The sequence below is a fragment of the Myotis davidii genome, unplaced genomic scaffold, assembly GCF_000327345.1.
Source record: "Myotis davidii unplaced genomic scaffold, ASM32734v1 scaffold135, whole genome shotgun sequence".
Lineage (NCBI taxonomy): Eukaryota > Metazoa > Chordata > Mammalia > Chiroptera > Vespertilionidae > Myotis > Myotis davidii.
The window spans coordinates 3,421,741-3,444,828 of NW_006289813.1; the positions used below are offsets into that span (position 1 = coordinate 3,421,741).

At 34.7% G+C, this 23,088-nt stretch overlaps 1 protein-coding gene across 1 annotated transcript in view; it reads left to right on the forward strand.

Moving 5' to 3' along the window:
- Positions 1–23,088, forward strand: part of ADAMTS6 (ADAM metallopeptidase with thrombospondin type 1 motif 6) — a 225,449-nt gene that overhangs the window by 66,497 nt on the left and 135,864 nt on the right. Inside the window, exon 8 of the mRNA XM_006762487.2 lies at positions 20,393–20,436. Within this exon, the coding sequence (XP_006762550.1) occupies positions 20,393–20,436 (44 nt within the window). The remainder of the gene's footprint in view (positions 1–20,392; positions 20,437–23,088) is intronic.

Genomic DNA, 23,088 nt, shown 5'->3' on the forward strand with positions numbered 1-23,088 from the left:
AGGTTAAATTAGAAAGATGAAAAACGCATTGATTGGTTGCCTCCTGTACGTGCTCTCACCAGGGATAGAAAATGCAACTAGGTATGTGCCCTGATCTGGAATCAAACTGGCAACATTTTGGTGCATGGGATGACACTCCAATCGACTGAGTCACACCAGCCAGGGCAAATGCTAATTGTTTTAATTACCTGTTGTATTTTAGATAAACAGGGTTTGTTACATATTGCTTCTACATTCTTTGATGCCAAATATTCAGAACCAAATTGTTTTTATTCAGTGATTTATGAGTTTCCTTTTAAAAAAAATTCTCTACTGAAATAGGATAGCTCAATTTGGTTCTAAAAGCTTCTCTCCTGAAGTGAAAATTGTAGACTGAGTTCTATTTGTCTCTCCCTTCACTGAATGCAGAAATCTCTCCTGAAGTTAATAAAAGCTTAGCAAGAGAGAAGAAAATTATGATTGAAAGAATTGAGCTCAGTAATTCCTATTATTATGATAACTTTCATCTGAAAGAATGAAGTACTCTCTTTAAGCTCTATTTCCCATTGTTGAATTCATATAATAAATATCTATAGAATATGATTTTAAGCAGTGTGTTATGCTAGATTTGATTTTTTTAGGAAATAGTCTCAGAAAAATATGTACGTAGCCTTAGATAATTATTTTTAGAGGACTAATAATATTTATGACAGAATTTTCTCTGGGTAAAAAAGCAAAAATGAAGTTATTTTATTAACTCTGATTGTTTATTAAGCTCATTAAATACTCTTCTGTTTATGTTGCATATTTCATCTGGCTTTCTTCACAATGCTGTGAAGTTGAGGAGGCCAGTATGGGAAGATTATAGCACAGTGAGATAACATGTCAAAGGGAATGTAACAGTTGCTAGTAGTATCAGGACTAGAGCTCACACCTCCTGACAGGCTAGTTTAGTGTTTCTTCAGCCAACCACATCTCATTTTATAATATATTGATCATTGTGCAGCCAAAGTTTTATAAATTTTCAAAAAAAATTGATTTGAGAAAGAGGAAGGGAGAGGGAGAGAGAGAGAGAAACATCAATGATGAGAGATCATCACTGATTGGCTGCTGCCTACCCCCCCCGCCCCATACACACACACCCAGGAATCGAGTCCACAACTCCCGCATGTGCCCTGACCAGGAATTGAACCATAACTCCTGGTTCATAGTTTGATGTTCAACCACTGAGCCATGCCGGCTGGGCTGCAGCCAGAGTTTTAACATGATAAAAATGAGTTATTTCAAAAATCTACCAGAACAATTCCTTCAGGCACACTACCACTACTTCATACAGAACAGTTGTTTAGAGTAACAAATACAAAATTACCATGGTAAAAATCATTCTCACTCAAAAAGATAGAGCATGGAAGTAAGGTGATGCATTGGGTTAAGGCACCAATCTCTAGCCCAAACCGACTTAGATCTTTATCCTGGCATGATTTTGGTGGTACCTCCTAGTCCCTCATGGATTTTTTCCACATCAGACAAAACCACTGAATGGTTTTGTGCAATCTGGCAGGATTGTTAGTTGCAGTGGTGTAGAAATGGAAACAATTTGGGAGTTTGTAGGTTGAAACTGAGGTGCCTGGTTCTATGAAGTGGTATTGGTACTGAACTTTGAGTACCAAACTTATGTATATATTTAAACGGTTTTCTTTTAAGGTGGATGGTAGAGGAGGCTATTTGAGTGTCTTTGGAATACCGAGACATTCAGCATAATTGTACATCTTATAAAGAGGAATGTTGGAGCAGGATGGGTTGTAAATTCACTGCAAATTTAGAATCCAAACAAAACTCACTTCGTGTTTGTATAAACTATTTTAAGCCATCTTGTTCTTACTAAATTTTTTCTCTCTAGCCTGTAGTTTTTGTTTTTAATGCCAGCTTCCACTTTTTCTCGATGAGATTCATATTTATGGCCCCCCTGAATCACTTATAGATGGCCCCATAATAGATTGATGCCACTGTACTTGGTTAAATACATTATACTCTTTATTTGCAAATCACTATTGAGGACCCATAGAATTAACTAAGTTCTTAGGAGAGCTTACATGGTAGAGAGATGATAAGATCAACATTTTCTAAAAGCTCAATTTAGAGAGGCATTAGACCAGCATAGTATGAGACATTAAAAATATGAGACATTTTATAAAAGAGATAAAGCATTAAGGGTATATTTTAGCAACTTCCATAGATGAAATAGATAAACTTGGAGTTGCTTCAAGAACATATTTTCTTCTCTGAACTATCACAACATTCACCATTTTTCTTAGGTCTCTGGATTAAAGGACTAGGTCATAGTGCTTTGTAATGGCAAACTCTTAATGTGTGAATGAAATAAGAACACTTTTGAATTACAAATATAATATTGCCTTAAAATTCACAATTTCATTAATTTTTTGCAAATTCGTATTATCTAATTGCTTCCCAAATAATTATAACACATGCAGTCATTTATACATAATTTTAAGTGCAAGACATTTTGTTAATGATGCTTTTATTATTTGTTTGACCCTTATCTTCTTCTTTACCTTCACTCCTTCACATCCCACAGCAAACTCTGTGCCAAAAACCAGTTCGCAGATGCCAGTCTGCATTAGAGGCTATTTCTTAAAGAATCTTATCACTCCTGAAAAATATGTGGTATCTTCATTTAAAATAAAAAGCTAGGTAATAGTGAGTTGAGATATGGGAGGAAAGCAGAGGTAGAAAGCCGAACACCTTCAATGTTCATTCTCCAAAACACACAATTTTAACATATCCTAAAACTTCAGGGAGCAGCTGCAACAATATTTAGTTGGAACTTAAAATCCCTAATAAATTCCACTTCCCCAGCAAGATAGAGTTTGAACAAAGTGATAAATGTTCCTATGGTGTCCACTGGCTTGAATTAATTTGAAGAGACATACGCAGAGGGGATCCTTGGCTGCGATGAAAATGCATTTAAACAAAAGATATTAAATGCTGAACAAGAAAAGGTGCAAAATATTTTCTCAAAAACAAGAACTGAAAAGCATGGCCCCTTGGGGCTAGCCAGCAGCTGTCTGGACCCTGGGCAGTGGGGTCCTGTTTTTGGCTCCTCCTTTCATATCACATGCCTTCCCTTCTTATGGAATATGCTTTTGAGTTAAACAAAGGGGGACGGAATAGCGGTTTTCATTTGATCAGATTGTAGAGTCATAAGTGTTACACCACGACCACTAAGGGGAGGCAGGCAGTTCTCCCATTTGCCGAGACCAGGGCTCCTTCTTTTGAGGACAGCTAGTTAGTAAGAGACCTACAAAAATGTTTTATGTTCAAGATAAAATATTTGTAATTGTTAATATTTTAGTGGGTTATTAGATATATCTGTGTCTTCATCTAATATTTTTGTGATTCCTTGTATTTTTCTGATTGCCAAGCTTGCAAAATAACTATATTGATGACTTGAATGCATGAAATACATTGACAAAACCTGAAATGGTTTAAATTTTTAATCATTTAAATGTAAGCTAAAAATATATCTACTAAAAGGAAGAGCCCTGGTATAAAAAAAAAACCTCCTAACATGAATGATTTCTTCGCATCAGTTTACTGTATAAATTTGTGTGTTCTTGTGTTATAGCAGGAGTAAGGAATGAACAATAAAATTAGAGGGTGGAAGGAAGCCATTTAAAAAATAAACAAGAAATATAATCCAATGTATGACAGCAATGATGCATTCTAGACATATTTTCTGAAATAACCTCATACCCGAAGAGTTGCATTATTAATTTTACTAAACACGTTCTTAGTCCTATTTTAATACTAACACAAACTCTATAAACATTTAATTAAAATGATGCTGATAATATTAATGGAATTAAAATAGAACCATGGCCAAACTTTAGAGAGGGTGTTTGATTTCTCTCGTTTACTCTTTGTTTTACCATTTCCCCTGGGTAGAGTAAGACCCAGTGCTATTTATTCAAGGTGGCTTTGTGTTTTCTCTGAAAGTGGTCACTGTTTGTGAAACCGAAGTGGCTAAGAGCCATGACAGCTGAAGATGGATTTGGAGAAGGAATTTGATTTGAGTGAGAAAAAGACTGTCTTTACTTTGGTCAAGCTTTTTTTTTTTCTCTTGGTTCAGTAATACCAGATGTGGGTCTCACAGTTCAATTTTCCTTTTGCCATAATGATTCTTTGGTGAGAGTACAATCGTGTCTAAAAAAAAGTCCCCACCTTGGATTATTGCCTTGCCTTTGTACAGTTTTAACATATTATTGTCATCACATTTTAAAAGTATTCACACAATGATTCATTTTCACATTTTACTCATGTTGATATTCACATCAATTACGATGAGTTTGTGACAGAACATCACCACATCACACTGCTACACACCCTTGGATAATGATGAATCCACAAGAATGGCCATTAGAATTTTTGCTCAGAAAAATTTTTAGTCTTGGAAGCAATGTAAGTGGCAAGGAATGAGAGGAAAAAATTAGAAGATATACTAGATTTGGCCAACAAACAGCAAGAGCACTTGGGAGATTTCAAATTTGATTTATAACTATTCTTTTAAAAAGTTGACTACTTTTACAGTGCTCACAAGACTAAAAGAATAGTGTTTTTGGAAGAAAGGTTGGGGACTCTTTAAATTGGCAGATGGGGAAAATTTACCAGCCAAATAGGCCTTCATACTTGCCGCAAAACCTTTCCTGACACTTCATTTATCCTAACTACATTAGGCTAATAACTTCTTAGTTAGCAGCCTCCAAGAAGAGCCTGGTTGAAGATTCTGAATAAACTGTGAGGCAGCTCCCAGCTTTCGATTAGTCACGTTGTAATACTGCAAATACCATCTTTCAGTGTCTGCTTTGTGCCTTTAATTAAGTGGGAATCTACAGAAAGTAGGATATTGTTAATTGCTTCATAATCTTTAGTAAAAGAGTTATTGTTATTGCTAAGTTATGCAGTTTACTGATGTGCAATCTGGAATTTGTGATTAAGTTTTAATAAAGAGATGAAAGAAAAGAAGTTGCTAGTATTATAAAACATAATTGCAAAAGACCAATTCCCATTAACTACTGGGTGGGATTAATCTACTCAGTTCACCAATATTTACTCATATTAACAAAAGCAATAATAATTAGAGCATCGATAACATTTTATGAAAAACTTATTGTGTTAATATGTATAGCATATATGATGTACCCAAGTTTATCCACAATTTTAGGAGCTGTAGTTACTATTATTTCCCCCATTTTAAAGCTGAGAAAACAGGTTATACAACTAGGGGTGGTATGGTTCTAGAACTGGAATCAATGCTGGAACCTTGTTAAGAAGGATATAGAAGTAGTAGAAATCTTTGCCTCTGCTCTCAGTAAGCTTACAAACTAGTTGGAAAGATAAAATTAAATGGAAAAAGGAACAGAGAAAAATTATAGAGTAATATGTAATTAACTGATAGTTAAAGTGCATCTTGAGCTCAAAAGAGATCAGCAGAAGAGTCAGCAGAAAATGCTTCCTGGATGAGGTGAATCTTGCATTTGTCATATTTGTATAGAAAGATGGTAGAAGAGATAAAAGGCAAGAAAATTAGAACATGTTTGGAAGGAGTTATTAATGTTGGATTTGAAACTAGTCTGAAAAGGACAGTGAGATTATATATGTATTAGTCATATGTTGCATAAAATTTCTGAATTATCTCACAGAGATAAAACATTTTTATTAAAATTTAGAATATTTTTTATATATTTACTGGTATATTATAGGTGCTCAAAAGAATTTTGATAGAATGTCTGACATACATAATAAATAGTAAACTAGTTATAAATAAATTAGTTGAATAAAATTAAATATTTAGTGGCTTAATATTTCCTATTAGGTTTTCCCAAAGAAGTAAATTTACATTATTTTAACTACTTATTACTTTTAACATTTAATAATTGAATGAAAGAAAAGGATTAAATATTCTTCCATAGAGATTTTGAGTTATTTTGCATATATTTTTGCTCTAATATTTACAGTATTAAAATTCACATTACTCAGATCTGTCATAGGAAACTAACTCCCTTTAGAAGTAAAGAGCCAAAGATATAGAAACCTTATATATCTTGTTCATTGCTATATTCACTGAACCTAGAGCAGTACCCAGCACGTGGGAGGTTCTCATTAGTTATCTGCTGAATAAATGAATAAATACACACATATATGGAATTTGAGTAACATCACAGTTTTTAATCTAAGACCATTTAAGCATTTTCCAAATGTTAATTATTGGCAAATATTATAATATTTTTTAAAATCCTTATCCAAGGGTATTTTTCCATTGATATTTAGAGAGAGTGGAAGGGAGAGGGAAAGACAGAGAGAAATATCGATGTGAGAGAAACATATCGATTGTTTGCCCAGGACCCTTTGGTTCGCAGGCCAATGTTCTATCCATTGAGCCAAACCGGCTATGGACATATCATAGTCATTTTATTTAACTAGTAACTAAAGAATAGTGACAATTCATGTTTACACAGTGCTCCATAGTGATTCAAACCCTGGGGACAAGAATCTTCAAATTTCCTCCCTTTCAAAAGTAAAAGTTTTCTTTTTGTTACCTTCAACAAATGATAAGGGCAATACACTATTTTTCAAATCTGGTGGATAAGAATCGCACTTGCTAACCATATGGTTTTAGGTAGTTATTTAACTTCTGTAAATCTCAGTTTACTCAAGCATAGAATGAAAATAATACCTTTTTGGTTCCTATACCATGATGGTTGTTGTGAGGTCTAAGTGGGAAAATTTCTATGGGGACTATTAACATTTTATTCAAATGTCATGTATTTTAAGCCAATTCTTTAATACAAGCAATGTTTTAGGCCACTACATGCATTGTAGATAACAATATAATGTTAAGCCTGTTGTTACAATGGCACTGATTATGGAATACAGATAGATACCAATAGGGTAAGTTTCAATCACTCATTTGAAAATCTAGGGAAAAATCCTCAGGTTGAAATAAGACTTGCATGTTTGGAAAGTAGGTCATTGTGGTCAGTTCATGATGAGTGAGAAGGAACATTGTACTGAAGAGGTAGGCAAGGCCAGATCATTTAGAGTCTTTCAGGCTATGAGAAGTAGTTTAACTACTTATTATCACTAAGATTATTTGAAAGACAGCATTCTTCAACTGATGATAGCAATGTTACCCTGTTTTTTAATTGGAAGTGGAATCAAAATAAGATATGCTAAGTTTCCAGGGGGAAGTCGGGCGGGGTGGGGGTTGGGAGGGGAGCTGAGAAGGTTGGCGGGGAGAGGGGCGGTGAGAGATCAACCAATGGACTTGTATGCATGCATATAAACATAACCCAATGACTCAGTCAGTAGGGGGAGTGAGGGCATGTGCTGGGGGTGGGGGTGGGAATGAGTGGGAGAGGTCTATGGGGGAAAAGGGATTCATATGTAATACTTGAAACAATAAAGAATTAAAAAAAAAAGATGAGTCTTCTACATAAAAGGAATACCTTCTATTTTCTCCCTGGCACTAATTTCTTTTGATTTATTTCTTTACAGTTCATAAATGGGCCTCTGATTTAAAACTGTCTTTTTGATGAACCATAGATATATTAGGCATACACATTTTATGTATTCAGTTCACAAATTGGCCTCTCGGTTAAAACTGACTGGTGTTTTTGAAGAACCATAAGTCTATTAAGCATACACATGTTATGTATTTCGAAAAACAATATTGCAGTGAACTTGAACTTTTAAAATTTCTCTATAAATGCTTTTCAAAGTTTGACTGCTGGACTAGCAGCCTGTGCATTAACTGGAAAGTTATTAGAAATACAAATTATTGGACCCTGCTGCAGACCTGCTGAATCAGAAGCTGTGGGGTTTGAGTTAAGCAATCCATTTTAACAAGTCCTCTGGGTAATTCTGATGCAGACTAAAATTGGAGAACCACTGTATTATATACATTCTGCTCCAAGTTAAGGATATCCCGGTATAATTTCTATAGAAACATAGGTAGTTATTAAATATATGTACTGCTTTTCCATTTCCAATGTTACTGTTATTAACATATAATGATAGTCTGGTTTCCATGATGTCCCATGTAATAAAAATAATATCAACTATTAAAGAAAGAGAGATCCTAAGTTTCATGTATACACGAATGAATTATAAGAGAATAGCAATTATATATAGTGTACCTGGAAACTCCTGTACATTTTTAAAGTAAGAAAAACCATTAATAGCTTCCTATGATTATTGAATACTCTGCCTTATATTAATATTTATTTATATTGTTGTCATCTAATCTATTCTAAATTTCTTTTGGCCATGGGTTGTGTTTTAATCAACCTTGCGTAGAACAGAATTTTTTTAACACCAAAATAATATATTATTAGAGCAATAAGCAACAATCTCTTTCCCCATCCCTTCCCTGATGCTATTTCTTGGCATTTATCTCTATTTCTAAATAATATGATTTTATGACAATTTTTTGATTTGTTTATTTTAGACATTCTCTTTTATTTGCTTCTTTTGTGGCTAATAATTTCACTGATTTAAACCACTGACTGTATGCCCATCTTTCTAATATGTTTAATCATTTTCACTTCCTCTTTTGGTTACCATTAAACAATAGAACTTTGTTTCTTGTTTTCTCACTTATAAACATCTTTGTAGAGAGCGATATTAGACTTTACTAGATATTTTTAAAAGCTAGCTGGAACAGTTTTGTTCATAGGGAGTATAGAACACCATGACTACTTTTTTCTCCATGGCAGTTAGGTACTGATCCTTGTCTTCCATCTCTTAAGCGCATTTACTCTTGAACTATGTATGCTATATAATTCATGTCTGTGTGATAGCAATAGATAACTTGATGGATTTTGTATGGCTACATATATGTCCATGTTAGTAATGTTTAAATATCTAGTTCCCACACAGTGGAAACCAGGTCATTTTTAACTTCCTTGGTATTTTATCTGGCATAGCTTCACATATAATCAGGTTATTATTAAAATGCGCTTTTTTGATATTTATCAGTAAACTTACTCAAACAAATCTTGTTTGGTTATTGACAGAATAGAAGAACTAGTAGAGCAAGGTAACTCAAATAGTTATAATATACTGTGATCCTACAAGCTTTCATTGTTTTCTGCAAAGAAAACTGGTCAATATATTGGAAAATTTTTAATCTAGCTCTTTGAAACTCTGAAGTTTTGGAAGCATTTTGGTTATTCCTACCATATACCCTCTAGTCCTTGAGATTGTTTGTGTTGGGCTGGGACCTGAAAGTGATGGAGCAAATTTAGCAAGGCCTCCACAGTCATAACCATGCCTTTTCAGAGGGTAATGAATTCCGGCACTCAGTTTTTCTAGAACACTTAAACCCTTCTTATACTAGTAGACATGCAATGACTAAGTGTTCTAATATTCTTAATAAATTATTGGCAGTTGGAATGGGAGAAAAATATGATAAGAGGCATCGATGCCTTATATCACATTATTATTATTAATTCTTGCCCTAGGATATGTTTATTGATTTTTTTTTTTAGCAAGAAGAATAAAGAAAAGAGAGAGAGAGAAAGCATTAATGTGAGAGAGGAACATCGATGGATAATCTCCTGTCACACCCTGACCAGAGATCTAACACTCAATCTAGGTTGTGCCCTGACCAGTAATTGAACCCACAATCCTTTGGTGTACAGGATAATGCCCCAACCAACTGAGCTATACCATACAGGCTCATCTTCTTCTTATTATTATTAAAAAATATTATTATTGATTTTAGAGAGAGAGGAAGGGAGAGGGAGAGATAGAAACATCAGTGATGAGAGAGAATCATTGACCAACTGTCTCCTGCATGCCTCCTACTGGGGATCGAGCCTGCAACCCGGGCATATGCCCTGACCAGGAATTGAACCATGACCTCCTGGTTCATAGGTTGACGCTGAGTCACACCAGCCAGTTTCACATTATTTTTGTTAGACTAAAATAATTTTGCAAATTGGAATAATGGGTAGAAAATAGGATAATGAAATATATATATAGTCGGGGACAAATGTAATGCAGTATGGTTAGAGAGGAAAAATAGCAAAAATCCCAAAAATGAGTAACTGACTATATTCAAGTAGAGTTGGAAATCCCCTTAGCAGTAAGGGAATAATAAGATTAGTATGAGTTAACTATGTACGGTTGTGCTTAAAGCAAACACAGCACAAGGTCACATAAATAAGAATCAAGAATGTAGGAAACTTGATAATTTTCCCATTGTACTTGTCACTGGTCAGAGCCTTATGAAAGCATTGTTTTGAGTTCTGGGCTCCACCACTAAGAAGGACATGGTGAACTTGGAGACAGTTCAGAGGAGGACCACAAAGATGATTAAAGGGTTGAAAAAGAAACCTAAATGAAAAAATGTTAAGTAGTAGAGATTATTATTATTCTAGAGAAGAGAAGAGGTATTTAATTTATGCATAAAGGGTGGAGACCAGATGTTCTTAATCTTCACTGAAGGTCAAGCAAAAAGTAATCAACTTAATCTGTAGCATGAAGGATTTAGATTAGATATAAGAAAATTTTACACTTAGAATGTTAGAATAAGTGACTACGGGACATGTGAAGTCTTTGGTAACACTGTAGATCCTTGTCGATAACATAAAACTACTCAAAGGGCATTTGAGGCATTTATCACTTAGTAGCTCATTTGGTAGTAAAGAATTAAAAAATTCTGACTGAGAAAAATTAACAGTTGATCAATAAATTCTGACTATGATCAGTCCTATGGAAATGTGTCTAATTGGAGTTATAGTCAATTCTGTTAATAAAACAGTATAGTGTGATGTTCCATTAAATCAGAAGAAGAGTCGATATGACCTCTTGCTCCACTTTCTCTTAGATCAGGCTTTAGAAGACAATTGACAGCTGTTGCTTGTTCATTGATTTGGTGGTAAATATCAGTAAAAAGAAATGATTATGTTGAAGTTTAAATATATTGTTATTTTAGATTTTAGCTTTTCATATATATCACAAATGATAAAGTCCTGTGGTGGTGTTTTCTCTAACAGTAGTTCCTTCGTGTGCATTTTAAAAATGCAAAAATGCAGTCAGAATTTCAAAATCAATGTTCTTAAGTAGTTTGACCATAAATAAAAATTATTCATCTTTGCAAATCAACTACCAACATACTACCTAACAAAGCCATAGCATTGGTTGTTTGTGGCTAGGTTTAAAAGACCTATATACTAACAATAGAAAAATTCTCCTTGTTGAGCAATGCCCTACATGTATGTTATGCTTTTCCTTTAAATAGCTTCTTTGGTTTTGAGGTTTTTGAGCAGGAAGACAAAATAAGCTGTGTATTTTATTTGAAGGCAAAGAGCTGTTGTGGTCTGCATGTTCTGTAAAACTAAAAAGATGCTATAATAAAAATTTAGAAAAAATTTTTTAGATGTAATAAAGTAAAGTTACTTCTATAAACTGTCCTTTTATTATAAACAATATAAAAAGACAAACAAATTTTCACTGTTTATAAAGCATTTCCACTACATGTTGATGTTAAATATAATTTACACTAAATACAATACTAGAGAAAGTTATATTTTTTTATGGGGAACTAATTTGTTCTTTAAGCAACAAACAAAACTTAATTATTTTATTTCTTAGAAAACCAACTATTTTTATTAAAAATTTGTATATATCTTTGTTCTAGGTGCTGTAATTGTTGTAAATATTTTAATATTAAAAATACATGGTGTGCTTGTTCCTCTAGCAAAAGGGAATATTGGGATTCTTGTTATTTATCCCTTAAAGGAGACATATATCTCTCAGGGTGGCATTGATTAATTAGGTGAATTTAATGTACTCTAGAACCTGGCCCTTACCCTTAGAGATTTCAAAACCTGATTTTTTGTCAGCATGCACATCTATTTTAAAGATACACTTAAAATTAACCAAACTCTTGAAACTGATAATAAGAAATAAAAATGTCCCACTCATTATTAATTTACAATGAAAAATATAGTTGACAATGGACTAGAGCCAGGGTCGGCAAACTGCGACTCGGCAAACTGTGACTCGCGAGCCACACGCAGCTCTTTGGCCCCTTGAGTGTGGCTCATCCACAAAATACCGACTTCTGCATATGGGCCACGAAGTTTCACTTGCACTGTATGTGTGCGCCCCCACGTGGTATTTTGTAGAAGAGCCACACTCAAGGGGCCAAAGAGCCACATGTGGCTAGCGAGCCGTGGTTTGCCGACCACGGGACTAGAGTATACAAGTTAGCATAATCAGCACTTTTCTTCCCTGTAGCTAAACTACATGAAAAACTTAATCATAATCTGAAGACCATTTAATAATTTTATAATGACAAATATAAATTCCCCAGGGATCAGAAACCCATTTAAACTCTCATAGTCACTGGTTTTTTGTCATTGCTTTCCTCCTCCTCCTCCTCCACTTTCACCTCTACATCATCCTTTTCTTCATCTTCTTCTTGTGATAGTCAGGTGTGATTATATTCCCTAAATACTGATAATGGTTTTTGGGAAGAAAATGAGGTTTATGTAATTGTGATATAAAACAATGTGAAACACATGAATAATTAGAGAAGGAATCATTTTGGGTTTCATGAAAGATGTATTTGATCTGAGCTTAAGTGATATCTAAACTTTCACAATAAAATGGGAGGAGGATAGTGCCCATACCAGGCATGGACACAGGGAAGATCATGATGTTTTTAGAGAGTGGTGAGTATTTAGTCAGGTTTGGCTAGGGTAGAGGACATATCTAGGGAGAAGTAAGCCAGATTTTTGAGGGGTTCTTGAACTCCAACCAAATGTGTTTAGGCTTTTGGAGACAGTTGCAGTTTTGGGTGAGAGAACAGCGTGAGTAGAGTTCTGTTTAGTAATAATAAACTCTCTGTAATACACAGTTGGTAAAGGCTATTTGCGTCAAACTCAACAAGAGATACTTAAGGATATATATTAGGAAGTTGTAAGTAGGGTTGAAATTAAGAGGATGAATATACCTACCCTGAGAAAAATTATCCATTTCATGTGAAAGAACAAAGGAAAAGGAGGATACACAAATAACTCCAAAATGACCAAAGTTCAGTCCAATTAATTGTACTCCAGTGGTGTGAAAGTGTGAGGACATTTTCTCTTTTTGGTAATGCCTGATGAACCTTTACTGATCTTAGAAAAGTTTCTAAGCTTCTTAAGATGAGGGGTTATGTTAGCCTTGCTCATGTTTTTCCTTATGCCAACACATGATAAGCTTTCAGTAAATATTTGTTGAAAAAGTGGTTTAATTTTTAAATCCATGAATAAGAATGAGTCTGCTAGTATATAAATTTTGCGTGAAACCAGCATATTTCATTATCTACATACCAAGGCAATCCTATATTATAAATCTACCTTTAAATAATTTTTGCATTCCTGACAAACACACTGGAACTTCATTATCTAACTGAGTTTCGATGCTTTTAAAATAACTTTCTTACTATTGTTGACAGAGGTATTGGGAAATGGGTTTATGGAAGCATAAATAGCTAGAACATTTTTAGAGGGAATTCATTCTATAGACACTGAACACCTGCTGTGCTCCAGGCATTGTACTGGGTCCTGGGATACAGGAGTGTACCAAATAGACCAGTCCCTAATGTCAAAGAATTTGCAATCTAGTGGGAAAGACACATACATGAACTTGCCAGTCTGATAAGAGCCATGAAGGGACATTTTAGGCAGCTCAACAAGTATTTATTACGGGAACCTCATCTAGTCAGGGAAGACTTTGAGAAAGTGCATTGAGCAGTGCAAAGACTAGTATGTAACCTAGCAAAGAGAGTGGAGTCGGTAGAAAAGTGTTTCAGATGGAGGGAATAGCAAGGCCAGAGTTCATGAGATGAGAGGAAACATGGTATGTTCAGGAATCGAAAGAAGGCAACTATGGCTTGAGTTTGCAGAGAGGGAACAGAGGTGGGTTTAAGGCTAGAGAAGTGGGCCGGGTGAGATCCCCACAATATGAATGATAATCCTTAAATTGTTTCAGGAAGAGGCCCGTTACCGGACACCAAATCTGTCCGTGTGTTGATCTTGGACTTTCTAGTCTCCATAACTATGAGAAATAGATGTTTGTGGTTTGAGCCAACCAACCTTTGGTATTTTGTTATAGAATCCCAAGCTGACTAATTCAGCAATTGGTACTGAGAAGTGGGGTACTGCTATAACAAGTACCTAAAAATGGGAATTTTTGGAACTTGATAAGGAGTAGAGGCTGGAAGAATTTCGAAATGCATGCTAGAAGCCCCGATTGCTATGAAGGTACTTTAAAAAAGCAATTCTGGCTTGGCTGGTGTAGGTTGAGCATCGTTGACCTATGAACTAGGAGGTCACGGTTTGATTCCTGGTCAGGGCACATGCCGGGGTGGTGGGCTTGATCCCCAGTGTGGGCATGCAGGAGGCAGCTTATCAAAGATTCTCTCTCATTAGCGATGTTTCTCTCTCTCTCCCTTCCTCTCGGAAATAAATAAAAAAATTTTAAAAAAAGGGAATTCTGGTGAGAGCTCGGAGAGAAAAGAGGAGAGCTGTGGAGAAAGCTTCCATCTTATAGAATACACAAGTAATCATGAACAAAATGTTGGTAGAAATATGGGTGATAAAGGTCAGGTTGGTGATGTCTCAGTTAGAAACTAGGAATGTGTTTTTTGTATAATGGAGAAAAAGTGGATCTTACTAACTGGCAAAGAACTTGGCTCAATTATGTCCACGTTCTAATGTTTTGTGGAAGATTGAACTTGTGAGCGATGAAATTGGATATTGAGCTGAGGAGATTTCTAAGCAAAGTGTTTGCTCTTCCTGACCGCTTATAGTAAAGTGTGAAAAGAAGAAATGTATTGAAAGAGAGAATGTTGAGCAAAAAGAACTGGAACTTAAAGATTTGGAAAATCTCACCCTGTCCATATTGCAAAAAATGAGGAAGTACGTTCGGAAGAGAACACTAAGGGTGTGGCTGGCTGGCTGTATTTGATAAGGAGATCAGTGTGGGTATGAACTGTAGAAATAATCAGCCATCTGAACAGAGCCATCCATAGAGATGGAATCATACCAGGAGAAACACAGCCAACTGGGACTTGAGGAGAGAAAATAGGAGGGAATAAAGGAAGGCTGTGAACATACATTATACTTTTAAAAAGAAGAAAGTAGGACCCCAAAGGCAATTCAGAGATCATCAGGGCTACTGCTCTCACCACAGGCCCAGAGTGTGTGTCCTTGGAGACAAGACTTCCTCCACCTTGGAGAGCCGTGTGGGCGGCATGCAGCCAAGCTGAAGGAGTGGGCCACCCACAAAGTCATGTGGTGATGCTGCTACCTCAGTGGGTTCAGAGGGCAGAGCATCAGCCGAAGAGGATTATTCTAGAGTTTTAAGATCTAATGGAATTTGCTATGCTAGGTTTTGGATTTACTTGGGACCCATCACCTCTTTCTTCCTTTTGATTTCTTCTGTTTGGAATGAGATTGTCCATCCTATATTTGTCCCACCATTGCATTTTGGAAATACATAGCTTTTCTGATTTTACGGGTTCACTGATAAAAAGGAATTTTGCCTCAGAATGAACTGTACCTAGAGTCTCACCCATATCTGATTTAGATGATACTTAGAGGAGACTCTCAACATTAATTCTGGAATGAGTGAAGACTTCTGTGGGTTGAGTTAAGTTTATTGGGATGAGTTAAGGTTGTTGGGATGGAATGAATGTATTTTGTATGCAAGAAGGATGTGGATTTGGAGTGAGGACAGCTAGGAAGTGAGCTCTCTTGCGTATACTGGGCTAAAATAATTTTTTCTCTACTATTATATTACAATTGTTTTTATAAATGAAGTAAGTTTCATAATTCCGGTGCCTCAGTGAATGTAAAAAAGAAAAGCAGAAAATTGCTGTGTCACCATCACTTGGCTTTTACCACCATCTCTAAGAGTACAAATGAGACAGCACAGTACCTAGGACATTCTGTTTGGAAGTAAGTCTGTGACTCACTGTTAAACGAATGAGTCTCAAAGTTTAGATTTTGATTCATTCCATTTTAAAACTAAATCACTGAAAGGAATGATTCTTTGTAATGACTGTTGCTCTTACATTAGAATGGAATGTAGTTTTTGGAAAAGGTTTTAAGAAACCATCCAGGTATTTCATCATTTTAAGGTAGTGCTTTATTTTGCAGACCTTAAAATGGAATTTAATTACATGTTTTGGTCAGTTTCTTTTGTTAGTCATGCCTAACCAAAAATGATTAGGAAATTAGAGTTGAAAGTACAGCAGAAAAGCCTACCAGTGCTATAGTAACAGATATTCAACCAGCCTCTGTGGTTTTGATCTTACTCAGTTCTACATTATGAACTAAGGGTAAGGGAATGACAATGTGTACAGTCATCTCATCCAAAAGCAGAACCCTGATTTCCTTTAGGTACCTATCTTTGTGTGAATTGCCTAAGATCATGTTTCTTAGTTCTTTTTTTATCTGCCCAGAGGCCTTTATTATTCTTTCATGTAGAGAAAACAAAACAAGTACCATAGTGATCAAAATTCAGAAAGCAGAGAACCTTTTTAAATTATATTTCAGCTTTTCTATCACTTCTTAGGACTCCACTGTACTTTGTAGCTTGTCCTAACTTTCAGAGCTCCTGACACATCTGGGTTGGTCAAGATTTTTTAGAGATTGATTTGCTTCAAGGGTGTGGAGAGTGGGCAGAAAAAAAAATTCTGTTACTCTTGTATTTGTCATCTGGCACCGGGATCTTCCAAATCAATGAGTGGACACACAAGACAATCTTGGAGGCTTTACCTAAGTGTGCAGCCTACAAAGTTTAGTGGATCCTTGTCTGATTCATGCAGCATGGGGGCATGCCTCTAAAATCTTTTGGCCAGTCTGAAAACCACTAATTTCTTTCTTTCTTTAATGAAAAACACATTTTCAATATTTATTAAACATTCATTAGTCTAATTATCAATTTATTTTGTGTGTGTGTTGATTGTCAGAGACAGGCATAGCTAAAACACGTTCTGATTAATATTGGTTATACAGAAATGTATACAATAGAATAAAAACCATTATGTTCTCCCCACTCTCCCACCTCTTCCTTAGGTCCCCACCATAATTCTCCCAGACTTTTATCTGAATACAAACTTATGTACACACTCATATAAATATACTTAAACCTCCCCCCCCCCCCATTTTGCAAACTATTTTCTAAGTTTTTGCAGGTAGAAAAACACAAATCTGGTTTGGCATTCAAGGTACTTAGTCATCGGTCTCCCCAGCACCAACTCTCTCAACTCATTGTCTGATAATTGACCTGTACAGTCAATGTTTCAGCCTCTCTAGTCAATGTTTCAGCTTCTCATAGTTGCCTGCATATATCTTAACCTTTCCAGACTCTGCTACTTTGATTATTCCATTCTCTGCCTGGAATACCTTTACTTTTTCTTTTATCTGTCTAAGTCTTAAAAATCTGTGTTATGTCCTAAATGAATCTGTTTCCTAGTTTGCTATTGTGTAACCACTCCTTACTCTGCATTTCCAAAGTATTTTGTATATAACTTGACTATGACAATAATCATCATTACAGAGGCTAATGAGTATTGACTCTATTGTGTGTAACTTTAACTTTTTAAACATTTATTTAATCATCTTTCCACAATATTTTATAACTCACCTGCTTATGTGTCTTTTCCCAAATAGAACACAACTAACTTATTTATCTATGTTTAGACTCTCGTATATGCCACTAAACCTGGGCATATGATAGGTGCTCAGCAAAACCACATTTGAGCAAATGAATGTAAAAATGTTGCTGTTCGGTGGTTGTTATAAAGGTAATGCATAGAAAGCAATAATTGCTCTTTCTGAATATCGAATACAGAAGGATACAGTGTGAATTGAATTGAATATAAAAGCCAAAAAGGAATGGCATGGCTTTTCCCTATAGAATATCCTGTAGAGAATTCTGCAAGTACATCAGAGGATTGGGGAAAGCTGAGGAAAATGCAAATAGAATTACCTTAGTCTAAGATACTTTAGTCTGCATTATTTGTTGATGCCTTTAGCCTTTATGCAGGTATTTTGGGCAGTCATGATAGAATGAAATAATATTCATCAGAAGTGTATCATAAAAGGTGTAGGCAGCATGAGAGCAATGAGAGGAGGTGAGAAAAGACTGCTATGAGGTGGAAATATAAGTTGTATTTGTCTGTGATCTTCAAACATTTTGCTTTATTTGACTCCTAAAATAATTTTGAAAAATGATGTACCACTTTGCACATTATAAAGTTGGTATCTAGAAATACTTATTTAATCATAAGCTTACGTAGCTACAGAGACTAGTTAAAAACATACGATATGATGTATATATGCTTTAAATAAATGTTGTCACAACTTTGGAGTTGCCTATTTCATTGAGTCATGAAAAATGTTCACCATGTAATCTAATTGGCTAAGTCAGTGCTCATTGCCAAACTACTTAGGTAAGTCAGACTTATTGTCTATCAATAACAAGCCTGGCTTTATTTTTTAGTTCAAGTGAAAATGCCAAAACACTCCATGACAATGTCACATCTGAGTTCTAATTGCGAGAGGGATATATAGACTGGCTTATAAGCAATCAGACAGAGAGGTATAAAGAAATAGAGTCTTGCCAGGATGAAATAAGCATTACACCCTTCAATTTTCTTCTCTGTAAGAGATTATGCCCCAGGATCCATGAATTCTTGAATTATTCCTTTGCATTATGCTTTGGAGGCTTGTACACTCAGGAGCAATATACCATAACAAGGATTGGGATGGGTGAGAAGTATGTTCTTTGGTGTGTGTTTTTTTGTTTGTTTTGTAAAGTAGAAGCAGTGCAGTTGTGAAAGGCAAAGACGAAAGGTAAATTGGTGGTTTACAGGTGCATTCTCAGGCAGTTCAGTTTTAGGAAAAGGACACGTGGAAACTGAGGATTTGGAAATAGATTCTGCTTAAACATTTTTATCTGCATTACTCTTTTTGAAAAGTCTTTGTTTACATTTTCTTGAACACTGCTGGTATGGGTTGTGTCTATGTAACATCATAGGCATTTATACAGTATGATCATAAGATAAATTGATTTTGACACCCAGAATATACTTTCTGATGCTTTGGTAAATACAACAAGTGCCCTCTCTATATCTTACACTCAAGAGTGTACCAGATACTACAACCTATTGGTTTACCAGTTACAAAGGAAGAGAGAGGATGAGTATGTGAATGGTCAAAATAGAAAAGTTATACAAGATCAAATGTAAGGAAACATTTCTAGAGTTTGAACAAGATGAAGATGAAGAGGTGACTAAGGGGTTAATTACTAAACCGTTCCCCCAGTAATGTGGACTAACTGTTATATACAATAAATGAGAACTTTTCACAACATGGATTTTCCTGCAGTTTGTGAAATGTTATTTTTTAACTAAAAAGCTTTTTACTTCTAGTCTAAAACATAGGCAAATAAAAATACTCAGTCTTTTAAAATGTAGTTTTTATTCTCACTTTAGAAACATGTATTATATTTTAAAAATAAGTTTGAAAGAATATTTTTAAAATGCTTAACAATAAATGTTTACATCAATATTGATTTAGCATTCTAAATGTAACCTATTTTGAAATACGCAATGTTACTTTATGAACGACATCATTTGTATTGCGTTATAATGCAACACAGCGTTCGAATAATGTCTGAGCAACATTAGGAAAGCTTCCTAGTGAGCTATTTATTTAGCTGTTTATAAAAATCTCTTAAAATATTTGCATTTTAGCCACGCAAAATTGCTTTTATATAACAAGGAAAACTATGCGATATCAATTTTATTTCAATTGCTTTATTGCTCTGGTTTTTATTTAATTAAATAAGAACGCCTGTTCAAGTTGAATGAACACCAAATGGTGCTTGTAGCTCAGAAGTATAAACTACTGTCTGTGGCTATGATAAGAAAATATTCCAGCAGGTTCAAAAAAGATTGGGAATTAGAAAACTACCTGTTTGTTTTTTGTAGAAGCAGTAGCAATCTGCAGACAAGCTCTTCTAGCTTCAAGACAGTAAGGTAGATGATTTTACGGAACTTGTAATTACAAAAATCCACTTTAACCTTTCTTTCTTGCTGGCCGGTGTCCTGCTGGCTTGTAGCCAGAGGCTGTGAGTGTAGAGCAGCCGGCAGTGTCCCCCAGAGTGCTGAAAATGCCAACACTCCAGCTGGCTGCTCATAATTGCACTGATTGTGGTCTGACAACCAAAGCTCCAAGAAAAAAAAAGTGTGATGAATATATGAAAACATTTAAAAAATTTGATCAGATTACAAATTTCGTCTTCTTTTTTCTCTCCTCTATAGATATGATATCTGCACTTATAAAAATAAGCCCTGTGGAACACTGGGTAAGTGTTTTATAAAAGGAGGGTAGTTCAAATTGTCTCTTTGGTCCAGTGGCTTTGCTCTTTATTATTAATTTGGTCATTTTCTTTTCTGACACATCTGAAATGACTCCTATAAATTGTTAAACCTGACTTTTGTGGATATGTCACCTACTAGGAAACAAGTAGAATGATGATTAAAAACAACTTAGAAGATGATTAAAAATCATCAAACAATAATGATAAATCAGAAGTTGCCACTCATTTTTATATAATCCATTTCTGTAATGTATTTTCCAAAAATACCAAGGAGTTTGAGAGCAAATGAAAGCAAACAGCATCTTTAATTTTCAGGCGAGGAAAGGCAAAAACCATTTTGGAGATACTTAAGGAAGAAGCATTGAGAGCAGTTTTTTTTTGGGGGGGGGGATGGGAGGAGTGGTGCAATTTGATGGAAATACTATATCCCCATAAATTATGATATTATTGGAAATTTTTAGTACCTGAACAAAAAAGAACAATTTTGTAAAATATTGCAGATAGTAGTAGAGAGCATACAATTATATTTCTTGTGTGCCCCCCAAATCATTTGTTTTTTAAAAAACAGTTTTGTAATAATTTAGAATTTAAAAAATCACATTTTGTTGCAGATCATAACTTCATACTGGTAAAAGTTAACTACATTAACTTCAAGTAAAATAAATTTTAAGCAAATAGAGTTATGTTAAGAAATGGTGACTTTTTTAATGATAATTTTTTAGTCTCAAGAGACTTTTAAAAGACTCAGAAGTTAAGCAACTGAAGGTGAATTCTCTAGCTTCTCCATGACAAATCTCAATCTTTTTACCTGTCAAGGAATAATTTTAAAATCTACTCCTATGCGCCTCATAAGAATGTTTTAAGATCAAATTAAAATAGGAGTGGGGGAAAAAATGTATTACCCAACTTCCTGGGGTGTTCAGTGAATCATCTCTTCAGAGATTAAAATTTCTGTTGATGATTTTACCTGCCTTTCAGTCTTCTCCTACCTCATTTCCCTCAGGACTTATGGTTAAAGAAGAAATCTCAATTAGTGAAGGATGAGTATTACAGTGGAGAAGTTTGCTAGTTAAAAAGCATAATGCAGAAAGAGCTCTCATCAAAAAGATTTTATTTGTAATATTTTAGGTTAACAAGACCAATGGAATCCAATGGAAGGGATCCTGAATCGACATGAATGCCTGGTTTTGACAGTTTCAGTGCATTACCTCTCGTAGTTTATTTAGCTCTTTATCCCTCAATTTCTTTATCTATGAAATAGAAGTAGGATTTGTCCTTCTGCTACAGGGACATTGTTAAAATAAGTAAGAAAATATAAAGGTGTGTAGTAAAGAAGTAGTACAAAAATGAACAGCTGTTATTATTAAATGCGAAGATTATACTAACTTACCTTTTCTATTATTGTTCAAATTCTGTAAGCATTTACCAAGTGCTTAATCAACTTTAAGTACAGTAGACAGTAAACCTCAAAGAAGGTACAAGCCAGAATGTATATATGTATATGTATACATATCCTGTTCTGCTTTTTGAAGATAGATTATTTACATTGAGATCTGTTCTTCATTGGGACATTGACGAACACTGTCCCAGTAATAACACTGCTTAGAACTTTTATTGTCATTTTTATTAAAGTAGATTTGAGGTATTTTCCTACCCCCCTCTCCTTTTACATTTTTCAAAATAATGTGTTCAAATTTTTATAGTTTACTAATTTCTAGAATCAATACACACCAATGCATTTTCAAGGTCAACGTAAAATTTTCAAAATATAAATCATTCTAAATTATTTTTTATACTGACTCATAGTGAAAACTGAATAAACTGTATACACACACACACACACACACACACACACACGTGTTGACCTTATGTGGAAAATATATTATCAGTACATAAGTGCTCAGTTTTTTCTTTTTGAATGGCCATGCTAGTGACTTTCATGTTGGTTTTGTGCTGATATTTGTATATTCTCTTGCTTACTTAGTACTTCTGACAACCAATTTTAACCTAGCTAAGTAGATTTAAGGGTGCAAACTGTGGCCATCAAACGGAGGAAATCTAAATGACCCAAATAGTAATCAAACCCCTATTAACACAATCGCACATAAGAACTTTGACAGCTTCAATTTTATAGGAATACAGAAAATAGTGGGGGGTTGTGAAAATACAGTAGCATTTAAATTATTCTTTCATTTTAGTTAAGATTTACCTTTATATTTTCAACAAGTAGTAGTTATTTCCAAAATATGTTCTTTCTTAAGTTGTCCTTTTAGTAGAGTTAACAATTTTATATCAGATGCAGAGGTAAAGCAGTGCTTACAAATATACCTTGGGGAGTCATTGAAAATTCTCAATGAAAAATACAGCACAGGGCACATCCCAACCAACAACAAACAAAAAGCTAGCCCATAGAATAATATATTTTGGGAAATATAAGAAATGTTAATTTGACAGTAATTATTCTTATTAATATATATATTTTAAAACCAAATTTTATAAAGCTTGAAACAGAAAGGGGTTTGGGTGGCATTTTCGTCCCATGTCATGGAACTTGCTGAACCCAATAGCTTGAAGCCATTTAATATACTGCAAACTTTTTGTTTGTTTATCTGTTCTCTCTCTCTCTCTCTCTCTCTC